This window comes from Sus scrofa, chromosome 2 (genome assembly GCF_000003025.6).
Source record: "Sus scrofa isolate TJ Tabasco breed Duroc chromosome 2, Sscrofa11.1, whole genome shotgun sequence".
NCBI lineage: Eukaryota > Metazoa > Chordata > Mammalia > Artiodactyla > Suidae > Sus > Sus scrofa.
The window spans coordinates 29,689,912-29,712,509 of record NC_010444.4 but is presented as its reverse complement, the minus strand read 5'-3'; the positions used below and the strand labels follow the sequence as shown (position 1 = coordinate 29,712,509).

General features: G+C 38.8%; 1 protein-coding gene across 9 annotated transcripts in view; it reads right to left on the bottom strand.

Annotated features, from left to right (window-relative positions):
• The window catches only part of LOC100517025, a 431,209-nt gene that overhangs the window by 83,880 nt on the left and 324,731 nt on the right, over positions 1-22,598 (bottom strand). For 8 of the 9 annotated variants that reach the window (XM_021085287.1, XM_021085289.1, XM_021085290.1 and 5 more), the window contains one exon: positions 10,372-10,495. In XM_021085287.1, coding sequence (XP_020940946.1) covers positions 10,372-10,495 — 124 coding nt within the window. Of the gene's footprint in view, positions 1-10,163; positions 10,221-10,371; positions 10,496-22,598 lie in introns of those variants that run through there. The other variant, XM_021085294.1, reaches the window with a different exon arrangement.

Sequence of the window (22,598 nt, the reverse complement as noted above, 5' to 3'; positions counted from 1 at the left end):
GGCCCAGCCAAAGTGGGAAGTCTAACAGGAAACTCTCTTCCCTCCTGAAACAAGAATCATAACAGGATAAATTTCACTGAAAAGGGAAATCAGAGAGAATCCCTCCCAGGTGGTTGCAAATAAAACAAACCATCTCAAACATCTTCTCTGTATGGAAGAAAAAAATAATCTTCATTGAAAATGAAGGCTGACCCTCACTTGGAGCTTAAATCACATTAGATAAATATGAATAGAAAATTCATAATTTGAAAGAAAAATGTGACATAAAAATACATTATAAAGAGCTAAGGAAATGAAAATATAAAAGAGAGGTTATAAGATATGAAGGTCAAAATGAGAAGGGCTACCATACACCTAATACAGTTTTCTATAAAGAATAGTGTGAGGGGATAAAAGAGTGATAATACTTGAGATAATGGGCAATAATTTTCCAGAAATGATGCAATACATCAATCCACAGATTCAAAAACCTCAAGCAGGAAGAATAAAAAGAAATCCCTTCTTGCATAAATTATAGTAAAACTAAAGAGTACCAAAGAAAAGATTTTTTTTTTTTTTTTTTTTGCTATTTCTTGGGCCGCTCCTGCGGCATGTGGAGATTCCCAGGCTAGGGGTCCAATCGGAGCTGTAGCCACCGGCCTACACCAGAGCCACAGCAATGTGGGATCCAAGCCGCGTCTGCAACCTACACCACAGCTCACGGCAACGCCGGATCCTTAACCCACTGAGCAAGGCCAGGGATGGAACCCGTAACCTCATGTTCCTAGTCGGATTCGTTAACCACTGCGCTACGACGGGAACTCCAGAAAAGAAATTTTAAAGGCAGTCAGGGAGAAAAGACAGATTACCTACAAAGGAATAACATTTAAAATGACAGACGACTCCTCAATAACAACAGAAGATAAAAGTCAGTGATATCTTCAGTTTGCTAAGTGAAAATGCCTTACATGGCTGAGGGCAAAAGGCTAAGCTTGCTTAATAAAAGTAAAAGTAAAAGTAAGATTTTAAGTAAACTAAGACAAGGAGAAACTAAGTTTGCTACCAGTAACTAAAAGAAGAGTATAATAGGCAAAATGAAAGTAACCCCAGTTGGAGGGACTGAGATAAAAGAAGATTTTAAAAGAAGAAAGAAGAAAGCTTAGGAGCAAATCTAAATTAATTTTACTACATACAAAAATGTTGATATCTTGTGGAAATTTTTAAAAAGATAAAATTAAAATAGATGACAATCATAGTGTATAAGTTACAAATCAAACAATTGATGTTAAGGTATTCTAATGTTCTCAATTATTTGAAAGAAGAGTAAATATACTTAATTTTAGACTGTGATCATTGACATATGCAAGATAAAATGTTCAGAGTAAAAAAAATGGTAATTTCCAATCTAGCAGGTGGGAAAATATGAGGAAAAAAGTAATCTAAAAGAATAGAAAAATGAAGCAGAGAAAAAGCAGATGATAATACAAATATACATCATTACAATAAATACAGAGAGATAAAGATTATCAGACCATTTTTAAAAACGTGCTACATGCTAATTACTGGAGAGGTCCCCTAAAACAGAAGGATACACTAATATAAAAAGTAAAAGGGGAGTTCCCATAGTGGCTCAGTGGAAACGAATCTTACTAGTATACATGAGGATGCAGGTTCGATATCTGGCCTAGCTCAGTGGGTTAAGAATCCAGCATTGCCATGAGCTATGGTGCAGGTTACAGACATGACTCGGATCCCATGTTGCTGTAGCTGTGGTGTAGGCTGGCAGCTACAGCTCTTACTCAACACCTAGCCTGGGAACCTCCATATGCTGCAGGTGTGGCCCTAAAAAAGGAAAAAAAAAAAAAAAGGTTAAAGGAATGAAAGAAGATATGCAAGGCAAATGATAACAACAACCAAAAAGATGAGATATTTTTTATTAGTACTGGATAACTGAAAATTTTACAAGAGCTAGAGAGAGTCTATATAATGCACAAAGTTCAGTTCACCAGGGTGATAGAACATTTCTGAACATATGTGTGTCTAAGAGCTGAACTTCAAAGTATATAAAGTAAAATGTGATGGACTACAAGAAGAAATAAATTCCATATCCATTCCATAATGGATGACTTAAATGCATCTTTCTTTTTTTTTTTTTTTTTTTTTTCTATTCCATTGGTCTTTTATTTTATTTTTTTTTATTTTTTTATTTTATTTTTTTTTTTAATTTTATTTTCCCACTGTACAGCAAGGGGGTCAGGTTATCCTTACATGTATACATTACAATTACAGTTTTTCCCCCACCATTTCTTCTGTTGCAACATGAGTATCTAGACATAGTTCTCAATGCTATTCAGCGGGATCTCCTTGTAAATCTATTCTACATTGTGACTGATAAGCCCAAGCTCCCGATCCCTCCCACTCCCTCCCCCTCCCATCAGGCAACCACAAGTCTCTTCTCCAAGTCCATGATTGATTTTCTTTTCTGAGGAGATGTTCATTTGTGCTGGATATTAGATTCCAGTTATAAGTGATGTCATATGGTATTTGTCTTTGTCTTTCTGGCTCATTTCACTCAGTATGAGATTCTCTAGTTCCATCCATGTTGCTGCAAATGGCATGATGTCATCCTTTTTTATGGCTGAGTAGTATTCCATTGTGTATATATACCACATCTTCCGAATCCAATCCTCTGTCGATGGACATTTGGATTGTTTCCATGTCCTGGCTATTGTGAATAGTGCTGCAATGAACATGCGGGTGCATGTGTCTCTTTTAAGTAGAGCTTTGTCCGGATAGATGCCCAAGAGTGGGATTGCAGGGTCATATGGAAGTTCTATGTATAGATTTCTAAGGTATCTCCAAACTGTTCTCCATAGTGGCTGTACCAGTTTACATTCCCACCAACAGTGCAGGAGGGTTCCCTTTTCTCCACAGCCCCTCCAGCACTTGTTATTTGTGGATTTATTAATGATGGCCATTCTGACTGGTGTGAGGTGGTATCTCATGGTAGTTTTGATTTGCATTTCTCTTATAATCAGCGATGTTGAGCATTTTTTCATGTGTTTGTTGGCCATCTGTATATCTTCCTTGGAGAAATGTCTATTCAGGTCTTTTGCCCATTTTTCCATTGACTGATTGGTTTTTTTGCTGTTGAGTTGTATAAGTTGCTTGTATATTCTAGAGATTAAGCCCTTGTCGGTTGCATCATTTGAAACTATTTTCTCCCATTCTGTAAGTTGTCTTTTTGTTTTCTTTTGGGTTTCCTTTGCTGTGCAAAAGCTTTTCAGTTTGATGAGGTCCCATGGGTTTATTTTTGCTCTAGTTTCTATTGCTTTGGGAGACTGACCTGAGAAAATATTCATGATGTTGATGTCAGAGAGTGTTTTGCCTGTGTTTTCTTCTAGGAGTTTGATGGTGTCCTGTCGTATATTTAAGTCTTTCAGCCATTTGGAGTTTATTTTTGTGCATGGTGTGAGGGTGTGTTCTAGTTTCATTGCTTTGCATGCAGCTGTCCAGGTTTCCCAGCAATGCTTGCTGAATAGACTTTCCTTTTCCCATTTGATGTTCTTGCCTCCCTTGTCAAAGATTAATTGACCATAGGTGTCAGGGTTTATTTCCGGATTCTCTATTCTGTTCCATTGGTCTGTCTGTCTGTTTTGATACCAGTACCACACTGTTTTGATGACTGTGGCTTTGTAGTATTTCTTGAAGTCTGGGAGAGTTATGCCTCCTGCTTGGTTTTTGTTTCTCAGGATTGCTTTGGCGATTCTGGGTCTTTTGTTGTTCCATATAAATGTTTGGATTGTTTGTTCTAGTTCTGTGAAAAATGTCATGGGTAATTTGATAGGGATTGCATTGAATCTGTAGATTGCTTTGGGTAGGATGGCCATTTTCACAATATTGATTTTTCCAATCCAGGAACATGGAATATCTTTCCATTTTTTTACATCTTCTTTGATTTCTTTGATTAAGGTTTTATAGTTCTCGGCATATAGGTCCTTTACCTCTTTGGTTAGGTGTATTCCGAGGTATTTGATTTTGTGAGGTACAATTTTAAAAGGTATCGTATTTTTGTACTCCTTTTCTAATGCTTCATTGCTGGTATACAGAAATGCAACTGACTTCTGAATGTTAATCTTATATCCTGCCACTTTGCTGAATTTATTAATCAGTTCAAGGAGTTTTGGGGTTGAGTCCTTAGGGTTTTCTAGGTATAGAATCATGTCATCTGCATACAGTGACAGTTTGATCTCTTCTCTTCCTATATGGATGCCTTTGATTTCTTTTGTTTGTCTAATTGCTGTGGCTAAGACTTCCAAAACTATGTTGAAGAGCAGTGGTGAGAGTGGGCATCCCTGTCTTGTTCCAGATTTGAGTGAGAAGGCTTTCAGTTTTTCCCCATTGAGGATTATATTTGCTGTGGGTTTATCATAAATGGCTTTGATTATATTCAGGAATGTTCCCTCTGTACCCACTTTGGCGAGGGTCTTGATCATGAATGGATGTTGAACTTTGTCAAATGCTTTTTCTGCATCTATTGAGATGATCATATGATTTTTGACTTTTTTTTTGTTAATGTGGTGTATGATGTTGATTGATTTGCGTATGTTGAACCATCCTTGTGAACCTGGGATGAACCCAACCTGGTCATGGTGTATAATTTTTTTCGTATGTTGTTGGATTCGGTTGGCTAAGATTTTGTTGAGAAGTTTTGCATCTATATTCATCAATGATATTGGGCGATAGTTTTCTTTTTTGGTGGTATCTCTGCCTGGTTTTGGAATGAGGGTGATGGTGGCCTCATAGAATGTCTTTGGGAGTATTCCTTCTTCTTCAACCTTTTGAAAGAGTTTAAGGAGGATGGGCACCAATTCCTCTTTATATGTTTGATAGAATTCACCTGTGAAGCCATCTGGTCCTGGGCTTTTATTTGTAGGGAGTGATTTTATGACCTCTTCAATTTCATTTCTAGTGATTGGTCTGTTCAGTTGGTCTGTTTCTGCTTGATTCAGTTTTGGCAGGCTGTAAGATTCTAGAAAATTGTCCATTTCTTCCAGATTGTCAAACTTATTGCCATATAGTTGTTCATAGTATTCTCTTATGGTTTTTTGTATTTCTGCTGTATCCGTTGTGATTTCTCCTTTTTCATTTATAATTTTGGTGATTTGGGTTCTTTCTCTCCTCTTTTTAGTGAGTCTGGCCAGGGGTTTATCAATTTTGTTCACCTTTTCAAAGAACCAGCTCTTGGTTTTATTAATTTTCTCTATTGTTTTTTGAGTCTCTATTTTATTGATTTCTTCTTTGATCTTTACAATTTCCTTCCTTCTGCTGACTTTAGGACTTCTTTGTTCTTCTTTTTCTAATTCATTTAGGTGGAGGGTTAAGTTGTCAATTTGGGATCTTTCTTCTTTTTTGAGAAAGGCCTGGATTGCTATAAATTTCCCTCTGAGCACTGCTTTCGCAGCATCCCATAGATTTTGAGAGGTTGTGTCTTCATTATCATTTGTTTCAAGATAGTTTTTAATTTCCTTCTTGATTTCCTCATTGACCCATTGGTTTTTTAGTAACATGTTGTTTAGTCTCCATGGAGTAGGTTTTTTCTCTTTCCTTTTCCCATGGTTGATTTCTAATTTCATGGCATTGTGGTCAGAGAAGATACTTGAGATAATTTCTATGCTCCTAAATTTATTGAGATTCGCTTTATGTCCCAATATGTGGTCGATTCTTGAGAATGTTCCATGAGCATTTGAGAAGAATGTGTATTCTGATTTTTTTGGATGTAGTGTCCTGAAGATATCAATTAAGTCTAACTTTTCTATTGTTTCCTTTAGGATCTCTGTTGCTTTATTGGTTTTCTGTCTAGAGGATCTGTCCATTGATGTGAGGGGGGTATTTAGGTCTCCTACTATGATTGTATTCTCATCAATATCTCCCTTTATGTCTGTTAATATTTGTTGTATGTATCTGGGTGCTCCTATGTTTGGGGCATATATGTTGATGATAGTAACATCCTCTCCTTGGATGGATCCCTTAATCATTAAATAGTGTCCTTCTTTGTCTTTCTTTATGTCTTTTGTTTTAAAGTCTATTTTGTCTGATATGAGCGTTGCAACTCCTGCTTTTCTGTCATGTCTATTGGCATGAAATACTTTTCCCCAGCCTTTCACTTTCAATCTATATGTATCTTTTGTCCTAAGGTGAGTTTCTTGTAGGCAGCATATTGAAGGTTTTTGCCGTTTTATCCACTCAGCCAATCTGTGTCTTTTGATTGGGGCATTCAGTCCATTGACATTTAAGGTGATAATTGATAGATGATTATTTATTGCCATTTGATCCTCGTGTTCCAGTTGATTCTATGGTTCTCCATTCTTCTTTTTTTTTTTTTGGTTGGATGGTCTCCTGTTATTATCTGCTTGAGTGTATTTTTTTTTTTTCATTTTTTGCAAATGCAATATTTGGTTTTGGCTTGTGGTTGCCCTGTTTTTTAAGTATGCTAACCCCTTCCCATAATTGTGTGTTTTAGCCTGATGGTCCTGTAAGTTCAAACACTTCATTATTATATTAAAATTAAGAAGAGAGACATACATACAAACAAAAAGGATTATTTACCTCCTAACATCCCTTGCCCACATTTTATGGTTTTGATGACTCTTTTATTTTTTTCTTTTTAATTTTATTTTGTTTGAAGCATGTTCATGATTAAATCTGTATGCTGGCTTATTTGAGTGACTGCTCTCTGATTGTATCTTCCTCAGTCCTAGTTCTTCCTCTTCTTCTTCTTCTTCTTTTTTTTTTTTTCTTTTCTTTTTTCTTCCCTTTCCTTCCTTTCTTTTTGGTTTAGAGAAGCCCTTTCAATATTTCCTTTAACCTGGGTTTTGTGTTGCTGTATTCTTTAAGTTTTTGTTTGTTGGGAAAAATTTTTATTTCCCCTTCTATTTTAAATGATATTCTTGCTGGATAAAGTATTCTAGGTTGCATATTTTTTCCTTTGAGCACTTTAAATATCTCTTGCCATTCCCTCCTGGCCTGTAGTGTTTCTGTAGAGAAATCAGCTGATATTCTTATGGGGGTTCCCTTGTAGGTAACATTCTGTTTTTCTCTTGCTGCCTTTAGGATCCTCTCTTTATCACTAACTTTTGCCATTTTTATTATGATGTGTCTTGGTGTGGGTCTGTTTGGGTTCAGTTTGTTTGGGGCCCTCTGTGCTTCTTGTATCTTGAATCCAGTATCCTTTAGATTTGGGAAGTTTCCAGCGATAATTTCTTCAAATATATTTTCCATTCCTTTATCTTTTTCTACTCCTTCTGGAATTCCTATTATGCGTAGATTGGCCCGTTTTATATTATCCCATAGGTCTCTTATATTGCTTTCCAGTTTTTTGATTCGGTTTTCTGTCTGTTGACCAGATTGAGTGATTTCCATTATTCTATCTTCCATATCACTGATTCGTTCTTCTGCATTATTCATTCTGGTTTTTACTGCCCCTAGTTCAGTTTGCATCTCTGCAAATGAATGTTCTAGTTTTTCTTGGCTCCTCCTTATATTTTCTAGCTCCTTTCTGAGGGTATCTGCATTGCTGTTCATATCTTCTCTTAATTCCTTCAGTATTTTCACTATTTCTCTTTTGAACTCCAGGTCTGTCAGACTGCAGAGATCAGTTTCATTGTTGACTGTTTTAGGTGAGTTCTCCTGTTGGTTTGACTGGGGGTGGTTTCTCAGCTTCTTCATCTTGCTTGTTGTCTTCTTTCTCCTGAGGGAGTTGTACTCTCCGTTATCGGGTAGTGTTTGCCTTGTCACTGCCCTGGAATATTTCCTGAGGGCTGTCGTTGTTGGTCAATCTTTTTTTGAGGCAGTGTGGCTTTTCTGGAGTGTTGATGGGGCTAACAGTGTTTCTTTGAAGCAAAGGAGGACTTCCTGAGGGCAGACAGGACTGGGAGGTCCACCCCACGATGGTAGCAGATTTCACTTGGTTCTCAGCACCCCCTGGGATCTTGGGCGGGTAGCAGGGCCCTTGGAGACTCAAGAGGTTCCTCCCCAGGGCAGCCCGACTCAGAAAGACCGTCTGAGATCTTTTCCCGATTCGGCCAGGCTTGTTGCAGCTTTTCTGGGCTGCAGGGGGTCCTGCCTGGAGCTGGCAGTCCTATGCAGCTGGTCCACTAGGTCTCAGCACCCCTTGGGGTCTTGGGCGGGGGCAGGGCCTTTGGAGACTCAAGAGGCTCCTCCCCAGAACAGCCCGACTCAGAAAGACCGTCTGAGATCTTTTCCCGATTCGGCCAGGCTTGTTGCAGCTTTTCTGGGCTGCAGGGGGTCCTGCCTGGAGCTGGCAGTCCTATGCAGCTGGTCCACTGGGTCTCAGCACCCCCTGGGGTCTTGGGCGGGTAGCAGGGCCCTTGGAGGCTCAAGAGGCTCCTCCCCAGGACAGCCCGACTCAGAAAGACCGTCTGAGATCTTTTCCCAAGTCGGCCAGGCTTGTTGCAGCTTTTCTGGGCTGCAGGGGGTCCTGCCTGGAGCTGGCAGTCCTATGCAGCTGGTCCACTAGGTCTCAGCACCCCTTGGGGTCTTGGGCGGGTAGCAGGGCCCTTGGAGACTCAAGAGGCTCCTCCCCAGGACAGCCCGACTCAGAAAGACCGTCTGAGATCTTTTCCCGATTCGGCCAGGCTTGTTGCAGCTTTTCTGGGCTGCAGGGGGTCCTGCCTGGAGCTGGCAGTCCTATGCAGCTGGTCCACTAGGTCTCAGCACCCCTTGGGGTCTTGGGCGGGTAGCAGGGCCCTTGGAGACTCAAGAGGCTCCTCCCCAGGACAGCCCGACTCAGAAAGACCGTCTGAGATCTTTTCCCAATTCGGCCAGGCTTGTTGCAGCTTTTCTGGGCTGCAGGGGGTCCTGCCTGGAGCTGGCAGTCCTATGCAGCTGGTCCACTAGGTCTTAGCACCCCCTGGGGTCTTGGGCGTGTAGCAAGGCCCTTGGAGACTCAAGAGGCTCCTCCCCGGGGGAGCCCGTCTCAGAAAAACCGTTGGAGAATTAGGTCGATCTATTCACGGCCTGGCTAGGCTTGTTCTAGCTTTTCTGGGCTGCAGGCCTTTTCTAGGGGGCTGGTGGTGTTTGGTGCTGCTCTGTGGAAGTGTAGCCCTCCAAAGGGCAAGCAGGCCTGTGCAGGGAGAGCCCCTGCGGTGGTAGGCTTCAGGCAATTGTTGAGGCCAGCCCTCCTGGATGGCAGGCAGCCCCAGGTTCCGCGAGAGCGTAGGGGGTGGCGGGGGTGGGGGGAGGGAATGCACTGGGAAGCACAGCTTTCTGCTAGCTAGCGGGCCTGTAAGCTTGCTGTGGCGTGGGGGGTATTCTATGGGGACCCACCCCTTCTTCTCTCCGCTCCCCAGCACGGGCGCAGACCAGGCTCTTCTCCCAGGTTCCCTCTGAGGCGGCTTTCCACTTCCCCGCCCCTAGAGTATTGCTCCCTTCCTCTGCCGACAGCTTTGTTTTCTAGTCTCCCAGGCAGTCTCTGCCCCGTCAAATGGTTTAGAGACCTCCCAAGCAGTTTCCGCTCTTCCCCGCCCCCCTAGCCCGGGGACTAATCTCTGGAGCCGAGGTCTCGGTACCCAGCCCCCCCCCCCCCCAGGCGTCCCCGGCCCTTTCTTGGGGACTAACCTTCGGAGGCGAGGTCTCGGTGCCCAGCCCCAACCCAGGCGTCCCCCGGCCCCCTCTCGGGGACCAACCTTCAGAGCTGAGGTCTCGGTGCCCAGCCCCCACCCAGGCGTCCCCCGGCCCTTTCCCGGGGACTAACCTCTGGAGCCGAGGATTCGGTGCCCAGCCCCCACCCAGGCGTCTCAATTTTTGGTGACTTTGCCCGTAGTTCAGATGGTCCGTTGGGTTCTTGATCGTTTTTCCGTACTCCGACTTACTGCTACACTCTTCTCTGCATCTGGAGATTCCTCCGGTTCGTTTGATCTTTCCCCCGGTAGGAGACTTTCCAGGGTGCGGGATCCCTTTCTCCTCCGCAGTTCCCTTTCGGGAGCGCCCGTCCCGCTCGGATTCACCTTCTCTCACTCTCCTCTTTTCTCCCGTTCTGCCCAATAATGTCACGAACTTCTTGCCGTTATTGGAGTTTAGGTTCCTCTGCCAGCAATTGGTTGTTGTTCTGTGTGAGTCATTTCTTCTGTAGATGTGCTTTTTTTGTTGTGTTTGTGGGAGAGGGCGAGCGTGTCCCCCTACTCCTCCGCCATCTTGTCCTCTCCTCTAAATGCATCTTTCTAATTAGTGAACAGAACAACAGAATCAATTGATCACTTGTACCTAACAACTGCAAATCAAAAACTGCATGGAACTTTTCAAACATACTGACTACATACTGAGTCTTAAAATAAGTTTCAACAACAGTGTTTCATACTAAGCAGTACAAACCTCATTAAGTTGACCGCTGGGAAGGACTGGCCACATGTAAGTAAGCTTATTCCAGAGAGGATTTTCAACTCTGGAATGTTTCCACTGGCCTGGCTTACCAGTCCCTTCATGTTTTATGGACCACCTAAACAAAATAAAAGACAAAAAATGAATTGAGCAAGGTAACATATCACTTTGAAATATTCACTGAGTACTTCTTATTAAGTATGGAAAAATTCAGCTTGAATTAAAAACCAAAATATGATAATTTACTGTGTACAGAGATATAAATAAAAGTAATTTTTAATGAAAATACATTTTTTAAAAAAATTGGGAAAAAGTGGCAATGTTATAATTGACAGTGGAATTTGAGGCAAAAGGCAGAGCAGAATAACAGAGTCAATTTATAATAATAATGACATAAATAACAATACTAACATAGAAAAATAATTGAGCAAAACTTTTTAGACATCCAAAGAGAAAACAACATAGACACAATCTTTGTGGGAGACGTTATTACACCACGAGTAGATTATGAACCACCAGGCAAAATTTTTTAAAGTAACAAATAAGGACCCAAAATATCTGACAGCTAAAATTAGTCAATGTAAGTGTGACCATTTACTTCTACGCATTTTAGCCTATTAACAGAAAATGTGTCTTCCTCAACAATTCTTGAAACATTTGTAATATCTGCCACAGTCTAACAAAGTAAAGAATAGAGTTTTAAAATGAAAATTGAACAAGCTACACTTTGTGGCAAAGGACAGAATAAAATTAGATATAAAGTTTGAAATTTACAATTTCACCCCCAAGATTATTTTAAAAACACATTCTCTCTCCCAAAATACCATTATGCCAGATAGGGAAAAAAAATAACATGATCAATACCTATTTGGCAAGCAATGAGGATAATAATCAAGAAAACTTAAGAATATATTAGCATATATATTCAAATATAAGTTCACACTGTTAAATATTTATTGAGCTAAATAGAGAAGGAAAATTAATAAAGCATTCAACTCAATTTATTTTAAATATACGCCATGGAAAGCAGATGAAAGGAAATAATAAAATTCAAATATAAATAAATAATTAGGAAATAGATTATTAGTAGAATGATTCACAGAAACATTTTTGAAATAAAAAGTAAAATAGCAGATGTCAAGCAAATAAATTTAGATTTTAAAAAATACAAGCCAAATAGAAAGAGTGAGCTAAATATTTAGCAGATAAAGATTATAAGAATATATTATGCACATATATGTTAATAAACATAAAACTTCTGATGAAATGTTTTTTTAAAAAAAACCTCAAAGATTTGAGACAGAAAATATGCTCTTGCTCATATAATTTCACAGGGCAAGGAACAGATCATTTTCATACTATATAAAACATTCTAAACCATAAAGATATAGAAAATTCATTCCGTGAATGGGAGATAAGCTTCATGATAAAGTCAGTCAGTGTTAATTTAAGAAGTAAATCGACAATCTTACTTAAAATTAAAGATGTAAAATTCCTAAATCAATATTAGCCAATAAAATTTAACATTATGGCAAGAGAATAATCACTACAGCTAAGTAATAGCCTCAAAATGAAATGATGGACATTTATTAATATAATAAGTCACTGATCAATAAAAGAGACTAGAGGAGCAGCCTATCACCCATAATTTTCCAGCACACGTGAGGGTCGTCTGAATCTGAAAGTTTTCTGTGCTTACCTGACCTCATCAGAACCATCTGCAGTATTCAACCCGGTGTTCAAGGATCCAGGTTTCCCATATGCCTGCTGGAAGCTTGGGGGCCCCAAATACTAAGAGGTGGTGATGGCAAGAAAGCCTTGCTCTTTATCAACTTAGACTTGACCTCTCACTGCCTTAGAGATGTCCCTGCTCTGATCTGAGCACAACTCTTCTGCTTGTGTCTAGATGCTTATCCTCTTTCATTTAGGACTGTGTTCCTACCCTGAACTATTAGTTTTCCTGCCTTTCTGGTCATGCCATCTTTATAATGTCTGACAGCTGGATACCTTGACAAAAAAAAGAAAAGAACTTAATAGCCTACATCTAATTCCAGGTATTGCCTTATTTCTTTGTGTCCCTTTACAGAAAATTTCCTAAAGGTCTCATCTTCTCTTTTCCTCCTCTTTTTTTCCTCTTAAACCAATTCTAGTCAGATTTTCATCTCTAAAACTCCAATGAAACTGCCTCTTTAGGGTTTTTAACATCACTAATGTCAAAGGTCATTTCTCAAGGCAGAACTGAACTAACAGCAGTGTCCAACATGATCTTTCTCTCCTTAAAGCACTTTCTTGACTTAATCTCACTTGATTTCCATGAAACCACACTTGCCTGCTTTGTTCTCACTAGCAGCCGAAATTTTTAGTCTCCTTTTGTGTGCCTGAGGGTGGGAAGTATATCCTATGAAAATCCTGCTACATCAATTGAGTTTTTAGATGTCCATTCGTTTGATGCAATATGGCGACTTCTGTAAGGTAAAGGACGGGTTGTTGATGAAAAGATTAATCCTTCTGATTGAAGAGCCTATATAACTTCAGCCCATCAGGCCGTCTATAGAAGGAGCTGGTCAAGTTCAACTTACACTATTAATAAACATTCACATAGAGCAAAGGCCATTCAACTGCAGAGTTCTGGCACAGCGTGAGCTTTTATGTAAAGGCAATAGACTTCTTAATATTATGTTTTATAAATGAAGAGCTGACAGATCCTTAACTGTAATGGAACTAGCAGGCCTAGCTATAATGACCGTACATGTGCATAACATAAATTAGAACTTTACTGCATCTGTAAGGACTCTGGAATCTTAATTCCTAGAAGTCAGCACTAGGTGGAGACAATGATTCGTGAAATGCTTGTAGGAAGCCTTTCTCTTGCCCCTCTGAGAACTTAATATTTTCCAATCTTCTCCTTAGTATGGAAGAGGGTTTTCTTAAACAATTGCCATTTATAATAGAAACGTTATATAAAACAAAACATCTCATGTTTTGAAAGAACTTACTTGAAAACACACATACACACCACCTATAAAGGGAGACAAATAAGGTTTAAAGGCAAGTTTATTTGAAACAGTATCTTTATTAACCCTGCCTTTGCATTAAAGGTAAAAAAAATCTATCTACGATATTTCATGAGTATCTACCTCCATAGATAGAAATATGACCAAGGTTAAAATGTCCTCCTGGATTTGTATAAACCTAAAAAATAAAAAACGTAGGCTCATTCCTCAAAATTATAGCTGACAGATATATACCTCTTCCCTTAAAAACATAGTCCAGAATTGATCATAACAATTTAAGTCTGATTAGTGGAGTCCTGACTCCACCAGAATGCTTGATCAATCTTATAAAGGAATGGGAAACAAAAACACTCTAGATAATGTTTTTGGAGTCTAATGCCTTTGACAGAACTTTAGCATTGTGGCAGGCTATGAGAAATTGTGCAGGATTGTACATACTGTGACAGAGAGGTATTATTTTGCATTCTTGGAAATCAATGTAAAATAAAAACAAAACTAAATGTGTCTCAGTTGAAGAGAAATAGTCTTTTTTTCATAGTTTATCAGGACACAATCATATTGTTTTCAACAATGCAATGAACATAGTAATAAAATAAGATATAATGTATAATTTGGATCTGATACAGTAAACTATAAATACTCTGGAAAATTCCAACTTAATTGAATCTTTAACAAGCATGCATTAAAAAATGATCAGATTCACATCCCACAACCGTCAAATAAACTGTAACTCATTGCTTTACACCAGGACCTATTTATTTATTTAACTGGTCATTTTTCTGTTTTTAAGGTTATCTCAGCCAGAATATTAGAACGCTTAGAATTCATCTATAATTAATGTGAAATTGCATGGTTCCTCTAAAACAGTGAAAGCACATTATTCATGCAAAGCAATTACATAATTCATATATTGATCTTGATAGAAATCAGTTGACAGGAGTAATATTAGGTACTCTGAAAAAAAGAAAAGGATAGGAGAAAGAAATGGGCAGATTGCAAAAATGATAAGAAGAACAACAATTGTCTACTTTGTTGGGATTTAACAATAGCCCAACAAGTTCCCATAGATTTGAACTGCTTTCAAGCTTTCTAAGAGTTTAGTCCTCTAGATGGGGAAAAAAAATCATTTGAAATCAGGAACTACATACACAACCTAATCTTAAACACTCTGTAAAGGTTAAAAGGTTTTTAACCTGGAAGCTTGAATCTGATACCAGTCTCCAGACTTTTACTAGTACCATTGTATCAATATGAAATTTATGCTGAATTAAAACTAAATTTAATAGTTTATGAAAATTACTTTTTAAGATTAAAATATTTAAAAACTTTATGCTAACAGGCATAAGGCACTGAAAACTGCAGTTATTAACTATAAGCCAAAATTTACAAAGATAAAGTAACTTTTGCATATTAAACATTATTCTCCTTTTTCCTGGAATATTTCGTACAAACTAATAAATACATTTGAAATTTGTTCTTCTGTTTTATATATTCCCATTTGCCCCATCTCTTTACATTACTTTCATAACTAGAAAATTATTTAAGACAGAGACCGAATTTTAATGGCAACTAAGGGCTAAGAGGGAAAAGCAATGATCATGTTTCCATCTTACATACTGGGAATTTTTAGGAATGAGAAACCATCACAACACAAAACTGAAAACACTAAAAATTACACTGATGTTTTTATTTTTATTTATTTATTTATTTATTTATTTATTTATTTGCTATTTCTTGGGCCGCTCCCGCGGCATATGCAGGTTCCCATGCTAGGGGTCGAATTGGAGCTGTAGCCTCCAGCCTACGCCGGATCCACAGCAACGCAGGATCCGAGCCGCGTCTGCAACCTACACCACAGCTCACGGCAACGCCAGATCGTCAACCCACTGAGCAAGGTCAGGGACCGAACCCGCAACCTCATGGTTCCTAGTCGGATTCGTTAACCACTGCGCCACGACGGGAACTCCTAAAGTTCACCCTTTTTTTTTTTTTTTTTTTACACTGATGTTTTTAAAACATCATTTATGTAATAGGGTGGAAACCTACAATTCCAAAGTACATTGTTAATTGCCAGGAATATATATGTATTTAATCTAGAAAAATAAATGGATATAAAGTCATATCTGACACCTCCTGCAATCTATTCCAAAAAAAAAAAGTCTTTGACCTGCTTTATTTTGTTTTGTTTTACTAGTTGGTTGAGCTTCCTTGTTATTTAGTTTCTGGATACACAGAAGTAACCTATATTCAGCACTAAAAATGTATTACCTCCCATAGTCAGAGAGTTTCATAGTTGTGCAAAACCAAAGCTCTCTTTGCAACTATCAAGTAAAATCTCTATCAAGTAAACCAAAAAAACCCATTCTTCCTGCAAAATACTTGCCTATGGTAGAACCCCACGTGATCTTTAAATTCTTAAATCTGTTTATCAACTACCTGGGCTTGATAAGTTAGCTTTGGTATCTGAGATTTGGGGGCTATCTACCACTTGTAGTTTCTGTATCGATTCTTGTGCAAATAAAACAAATTAATCACTGTCTATTGAGTACCTGCTCCCTCTTCCCTGCGCTATGCTAGGCACTACAGGAATGCAAAAGAAGTTTGAGAGGGCTTCTGCCCTTGGGAAAATTACAGCATTTTAGGAAGAAGTGAAAATTATATACCTAGGAAAGTTTTTGAAAACAATATAAGACAATATGTAATGGGGGGAAATGGACTTAGAATTAAAGTTACAAGAGGTAGACCTAATGGAAAGAAAGTACTATGAGCTTCATATTATGGAAAGAAACAGTCAGGGTAGGGGAAAAGTCCTTGAAAAGGATGCATGGATTTTGTAGACATGGATAATAAAGAGTCTGTTATGATAAGAGGAAAGAAGAAAAATTCCAGTTCAAGAGATGGAAAAAGAATACAATCTTTTGGTGTTATATAGTAACTCTAATATACATGATTTTTAAAGACACAGAGTTCTAGCTAGAAGACAGTGATTCATGTCTACTGATTTTTGTTTCCCAGTCTCAGTTATGTCTAGTCCACTCTTTTGCTTAAAGCAAAGTGCTTCACCATTTAAGGCTCTTGATTGCCTCTATTTATTTCTATTAGGAAGAAACAGTAATTCCCCAAATCAATTCTCCCTTCCTTCAGTGATAATAGATCTGTAGATGGGCACATGGGCACATGGGCACGTGGGAGATGACCCTGAATTATCTGAGTGGGCTGTCATTGTAAGAGAGGCAGGGGAAACTCTAACCCCATAGAAGAGAAGACATTGTGACCGGGGAAACAGAGGCTGGAATGATGAGGCTACAAACCAAGGAACACCAGCAGCCAACAGAAGCTGGATGAGACAAAGAACAGATTTTCTTCTAGAGACTCTGGAGGTGGTGCGCCTCTGCTGACATATGGATTTGGGCCCAGTGATACTGATTTCAGATTTCTGGATTTCAGGATTTTTCGAGAATAAATTCTTACTGTCTTAAACCAACTTTGTGGTCATGGTTGTGGTTAGAGCAGGCATGGGGAAACTAACACCATAATGTTCAAAATAAAAAAAAGAGATCAACACTAATTGCTTCTATGTTTTAGAATAAGCTTCTTAATGCAAAAATAGAGATTTCACAATTCATTTTTGAGTATTTCTCTCCAGCTAGTCATCTTTACCATAGATTGTTGGGTGGTTTTCTTTAATTTCCTTTTGTTCAAAAAAGTATAAAATTGTAATCAAACTACAGTTAAAATTCTGTCTTCTCTATTTCAAAATTAGTTTATAACATTTATGTTTTTCATTATCATCATGTTTTTCATAACCACCATCATCAGTAACTACATCCAAGTTCATAAAAAATATAACTTAGATTTCTTAACTATTCCTTATTACTATTTAGGATGTTTCTAATTTTCACATCTATATAAAACATTTAAATGAATATATTTGTTTTCCCCTCCATATTTAGGACTATTTCCTTAAGCTAGATGTTTAGAAATATAATTGCTAAATCAAAGAATATTAACATTAAAAATTTTTTTTCTTTTGTTCTACCCAGTTATGTGGAGGGTTTGTTGCCCTTTTTGGAGGTTTAAGTTCTTCTGCTAGTGTTCAGTAGCTATTCTGTGAGAATCACTCTACATGTAGATTTTTTTTTTTCTGGTGTGTTTACGAGAGAAGCTGAGTACCACATTTCACTCCTCCACTATCTTGATACTTCTAACATTTAAAATTCTTGATGCATATTGTCATATTGTTTTCTATAAGGGTGGTGTTGATCAGAATTCCTTCTTGTAAGTAAAGTCATTAGGCCAGTATCTATGGTTTGGGCTACAGCATTTAAAATTGCTTAATTCTGATTTGGGAAGTGACTGAAATAAAAATTAATCCTCTAATAGTTATATGTGCATCCAGGTTAATTGGAGGTCATCTAGCTATTCTGACATGAATCTTCATCTAACCTTCTCAGACCTATCCGGATTCAGTGCTTTTGTGTACTGGATCTTTTTTAACAAGTACCACTGAAACATAACCAGCAATCATTTGCTTAATTTTCTTAGGTTGCAAGGTCTGTGAAGACAGAGATCCTGATCACCTTGCAGGTGGTTGTTGCAAATCTAGCACAGCATCTGAAACACAGGAGATACAGGATACACTCAATAATATTTCTTATATGAATAGGAAAGTAAAGCTAGGTGGAAACAGTTATCTACTTTGGAGTTGGAGTGACTTTTTTTTTTTTTAACTTTTTTAGGTCACACCTATGGCATATGGAAGTTCTCAGGCTAGGGGTCAACTTGGAGCTACAGCTGCTGGCCTACACCACAGCCACCGGCACAGCAACGCAGGATCCAAGCCATGTCTGCTACCTACACCACAGATCGTGGCAATGCTGGATCCCCACTCCACTGAGTGAGGCCAGGAATCAAACCTGCATCCTCATGGATACTAGTTGGATTTGTTTCCACTGTGCCACAATGGGAACTCCCTAGAGTTAAGTGATTTTTAAATTAAGAGTTTCCTGGAGTTCCTTAGTGGCACAGGTTAAGGATCTGGCATTGTCACTGCAGCAGCTTGGGTCACTGCTGTGGTATGGGTTTGATTCCTGGCTTGGGAACTTTCACATGCTGTGGGCATGACCAAAAAAAAAGGGGGGGGGTTCCGGGGAGTTTCTTGGTGGCTCAATGGGTTAAGGATCCAGCATTGTTGCTGCTATGCTGGGGGTTCAATCCCTGATCCCAGAACTTCTGCCTGCCAGGGGAACAGCCAAAAAAAAATTGAGTTTCCACCTCCCTATATTTGAAGGTAATTCATTCTTTATGATCTTTTAAAACACAAGCATAGTCATCAAGTGCCTGTGAACAATGCATATACATAATCCTGGGCTAAGTATTGTAGGAATTTAAAATGAAGTATAAAAATTAATGCTTGAACTCCCTACTTGAAAGGAAAGACAGGATATACATAGTGAGGTATGATACAGTATAGCTGTGCTATTCAACATGGTAGCCGCTAGCCACATGGGGCTCTTTAAATATAAGCTTGAATGAACTAAAATTAAATGGAACAAAAAATGTTTTCCTCAATCACACTAGCCACATTTGAAGTGTTCCACAGCACAGCACTGCAACATAGCATAGGAGAAAGTAATAAGATGTGAGACACAGACGGTTTGTCGGATTTTGAGAATAGGAGGAGATCAATGGGGGATGAACAATTTGAACTGACTCCATAAGACAGAATAGTTCATGAGCTGAAGCAAAGAATTCTGTTGGGAATTTAAAGAATGATGTAAGAAGCAAGAAGATTAGGCACATCTCTGCCACATAAATGACCTCAATTGCCTAAATGGGTCTATATTTGACTACCATACAACAAAAATATTAATCATCCATAAAATGCCCTCATTAGAGACTAAATTCTCACAACTTACTACATTTTCTAAGTGGCAAATGTTTAAATGTTAAGAGTCACAAACAAAATTGTGTTAAAGGATCCTTGTGGGCCAATGCTGGACAGAAACTCAATTGATCCTTTCTTTTCCTTTTATTTCTTCCCATCTCTCCTTTCCTTCCAACATAATGACTGTGATTGCTCTAAGACCCTGGTGTGGCCTCTATGTTCTGAGCCCAGGCTCCCAGGCAGCCTGCGAGTGACTGTGGAGAAGCACCTGAATACAAATCACTTTCCAAATTAGGCCACAGTAAAAGCATTAAAACCAGTGGATATTTATTAATAGGGTTAGCTGATCCACCCAGACATCCTCAAATAACTGATGGGACATTGTATAAATCTTGTACTTCTGAATTACCCTTTAAGTGTGGTGAAATAATGAATGAGTCAGCACACGCTAATGGAATGTCCAACACATCTCACCAACTGCTTTTTAATGTTTTCTTTCTTATTATTGTGACCAAGGTTGGATAGGGAACACTTGCCCTTACCAGCCTTCAAGTCCAAATGGTCCTTTTCTTGGATCTGAAAAGAATTTGTGGGCTACTTTATTTAAGCTATCATTTCTCATTGAGGGAAATAAGGTCCAGTAAGACTTACCTAGCTGGCCATAGGAAGAACCTGTAGGAAATTCAGATCCCTACAGCTCGGTGAATCACATAGCCCATGTGGGAAAACATACTTTTAGCCATAAAGAGCCATGACTATCCAGAAAGTAACCTAGTTCATGCAGTAATTTTAACAATTCAGTTCAAGTGTTGACTGTCATAAAGGAGGTGCTCATAAGTGTTTGTTGAGTGATCTGTTAAAATCAGGATGTAGCCCTCTCTCTGTTCTTTGACAGAAAAAGTGAGTTTTCTCTGAGAGACAAGAAGCAATAGTGACTTACCAGTCTCTGAACGTCTCGAAAGATGTCTTCTATATTGTCCTTCTAATTCAGTGCATTATACAGAGGAAACTTGTAATAAACACATGTGTGAACAATCCTGTATTTGTCACAGTGTGATACTGTGAGTAGCATCAAATTTGGTGTATAAGAAATAGTGTCATGGGGACTTTGCCTGTTTTGTTTCAGAGCATCCCTAATGTCTAGAACAGCATCTAGCACAGAGCCTGCACTGAATAAACAGTCAGTGGGCAACCAGTGGTCCTGTACTAACTGTAGAGGTGGGCAACCAGTGGTCCTTGCATTCGCCCTCCTCCTGTTTCATTCAGTGGGTGAGGAGTACACGGAGCCAGGGAGAGGGGTCCACCTGGATCCCTGTGCCTCCTCCTCACTTCCAGGCAGTTCTCTGAGACCTCAGGATTCGCTAGCCAAAGAGCCCCAAACTTGCTCCCAGGGACTGAAACAGCCTACATCCCAGCTCTCTATCTGAATTCCAACCCCTCTGCGGGCATGCAGCCCCTAGTGCTGAAAGGTGGTCAAGAGACTGCTCTGCTTGCGGTGGAGCAGACATTGGACATGGGGAATGGTGTGGCTACCTAGATGTTTTGGGTGCCATTAAGTGTTAGATACAGCTGGAGCTATGAAGAGAAGAGGGGTAGGCCATGAGCAGGGAGTGTCTATTTTATAAAAAAAATTGTATCCTAAACCTGCAAGTTAAAGAGGAGGCTAGGGTGAATAAATGGATGGATGAATGGGTGGGTGGATGCATGGATAATTGCATGGATGGATAAACGAATGAAAATAACTCCGTAACATGAAACAATGACTATACCAGAGAAAGAAAAATGAAGGGATGCCCATTGACTTTCCTAGAGACTCTGACAATAGCCAAGGCTGTTAAAGTGGACAAGAACTTCCTTTAGTGCCTTTAATGATTCATTGCAACAGTAAAAATATTGTCCTGAACAATGGTGACCTTTTGTATCTCATGATCTTAAAGTGACCAAAGGTCTAATTTTACTCTAATAAGACAATTTTGATTATAATAAAGTTCTGGAGTTCCCTGGTGGCTCAGCAGGTTAAGGATCAGCATTGTCATAGCTGTGGCTTGAGTTCAGTCCCTGGCCTGGGAACCTCCACATGCCACAAGGGCAGCCAAGGAAAAAAAAAGAATAAAGTTCGAAAGTCACAAAAATAAAGCATTTTTTCTCTTGCCAAGACTGCACTTGGCAGCAGAACCTGGCACCTAGAGGTACTCACCAGGCACTTGTTGGCAGAGCAGAGGAGTTGAGAGCATGTCTGATGTCACACCCCTAGGATTAAGCCCAGAAGGCTTAGCTTCTGACTAGCAGAGTGACATTGGACATGTTACTCTTGGGATAAAAAGATGCCTACTTCAGAGAGTTGCTGTGAGGATTAAACACACCATTATTTGCAAAGGAACAGAACAATGTCCAGCCCACAGTCAGCACTCTGGAAGGGTTAAATGTTATGTTATTGTTAAAGACATAAATGGTGTGTGACCCAAAGTGTTAGCTATTTTCACTATATGACAAATTATATTTAATCTCAAAAACAGGCATTGTCTCTAAGTGTGGGTCAATTTAAATTTTAAAGGCTATTTCTAAGCTAGCTAGTAAGCAACTGTAGTAATAACAGTAGATTTCAACCATCTCAAAATATTTTTATTTTGTTGCCACTATCGATTTTGGTTAATGTAACATTAACTCAGTGGGAGTTTTATAAGTCAGTAGGTGGAAAGGCTATGCTTTAACTTTGTCTTCTAATGAAGATATGTTCAATGTTTCAATCATTTAAATCTATGCTAAAGTTATAGAATAAGGAAGAACCTAATCTCCATCTGTAATAGAATGTTGCTTATAAATAGTGGGCTAAGGACACCAAAGTAGCTCAAGGAGGGCTACCCAGAAACACAGATAAATGACTGTATAAAGTGTAAAAAAATTAATAATAATAATAATGCCTTCCACTCATCTTTTGGAGTGAAAATGACAGCACTTATACCTGTTTTTATTTAAGAAAGCTTTAAGATTTTATTTTCCCTAAAATAGCTAAATATACACTCTGGTTCCCAAACATTCATATAAATTACATGTGTGAAAACTCATGTAAGTTAATGGTGCACTAAAAGCAGTCCAAAGAATTTCTATTTGGGAGGTCTCACAAATAGTTTCTATTTCTTCCATGATTAGTTTTGCTGCTGTTTTTCTTAAAGCATCTTTTGTTAAGAATATACTTCACAACTTCTTCAACAGTGAGGTAAAGTTACAAGCCACTGAACAAAACGCTTCAAATTTTAACATTATAACTTTAACAGGATCTGTGAAGACATTATCAGATGTTGTCAGCAGCACAATGAAAT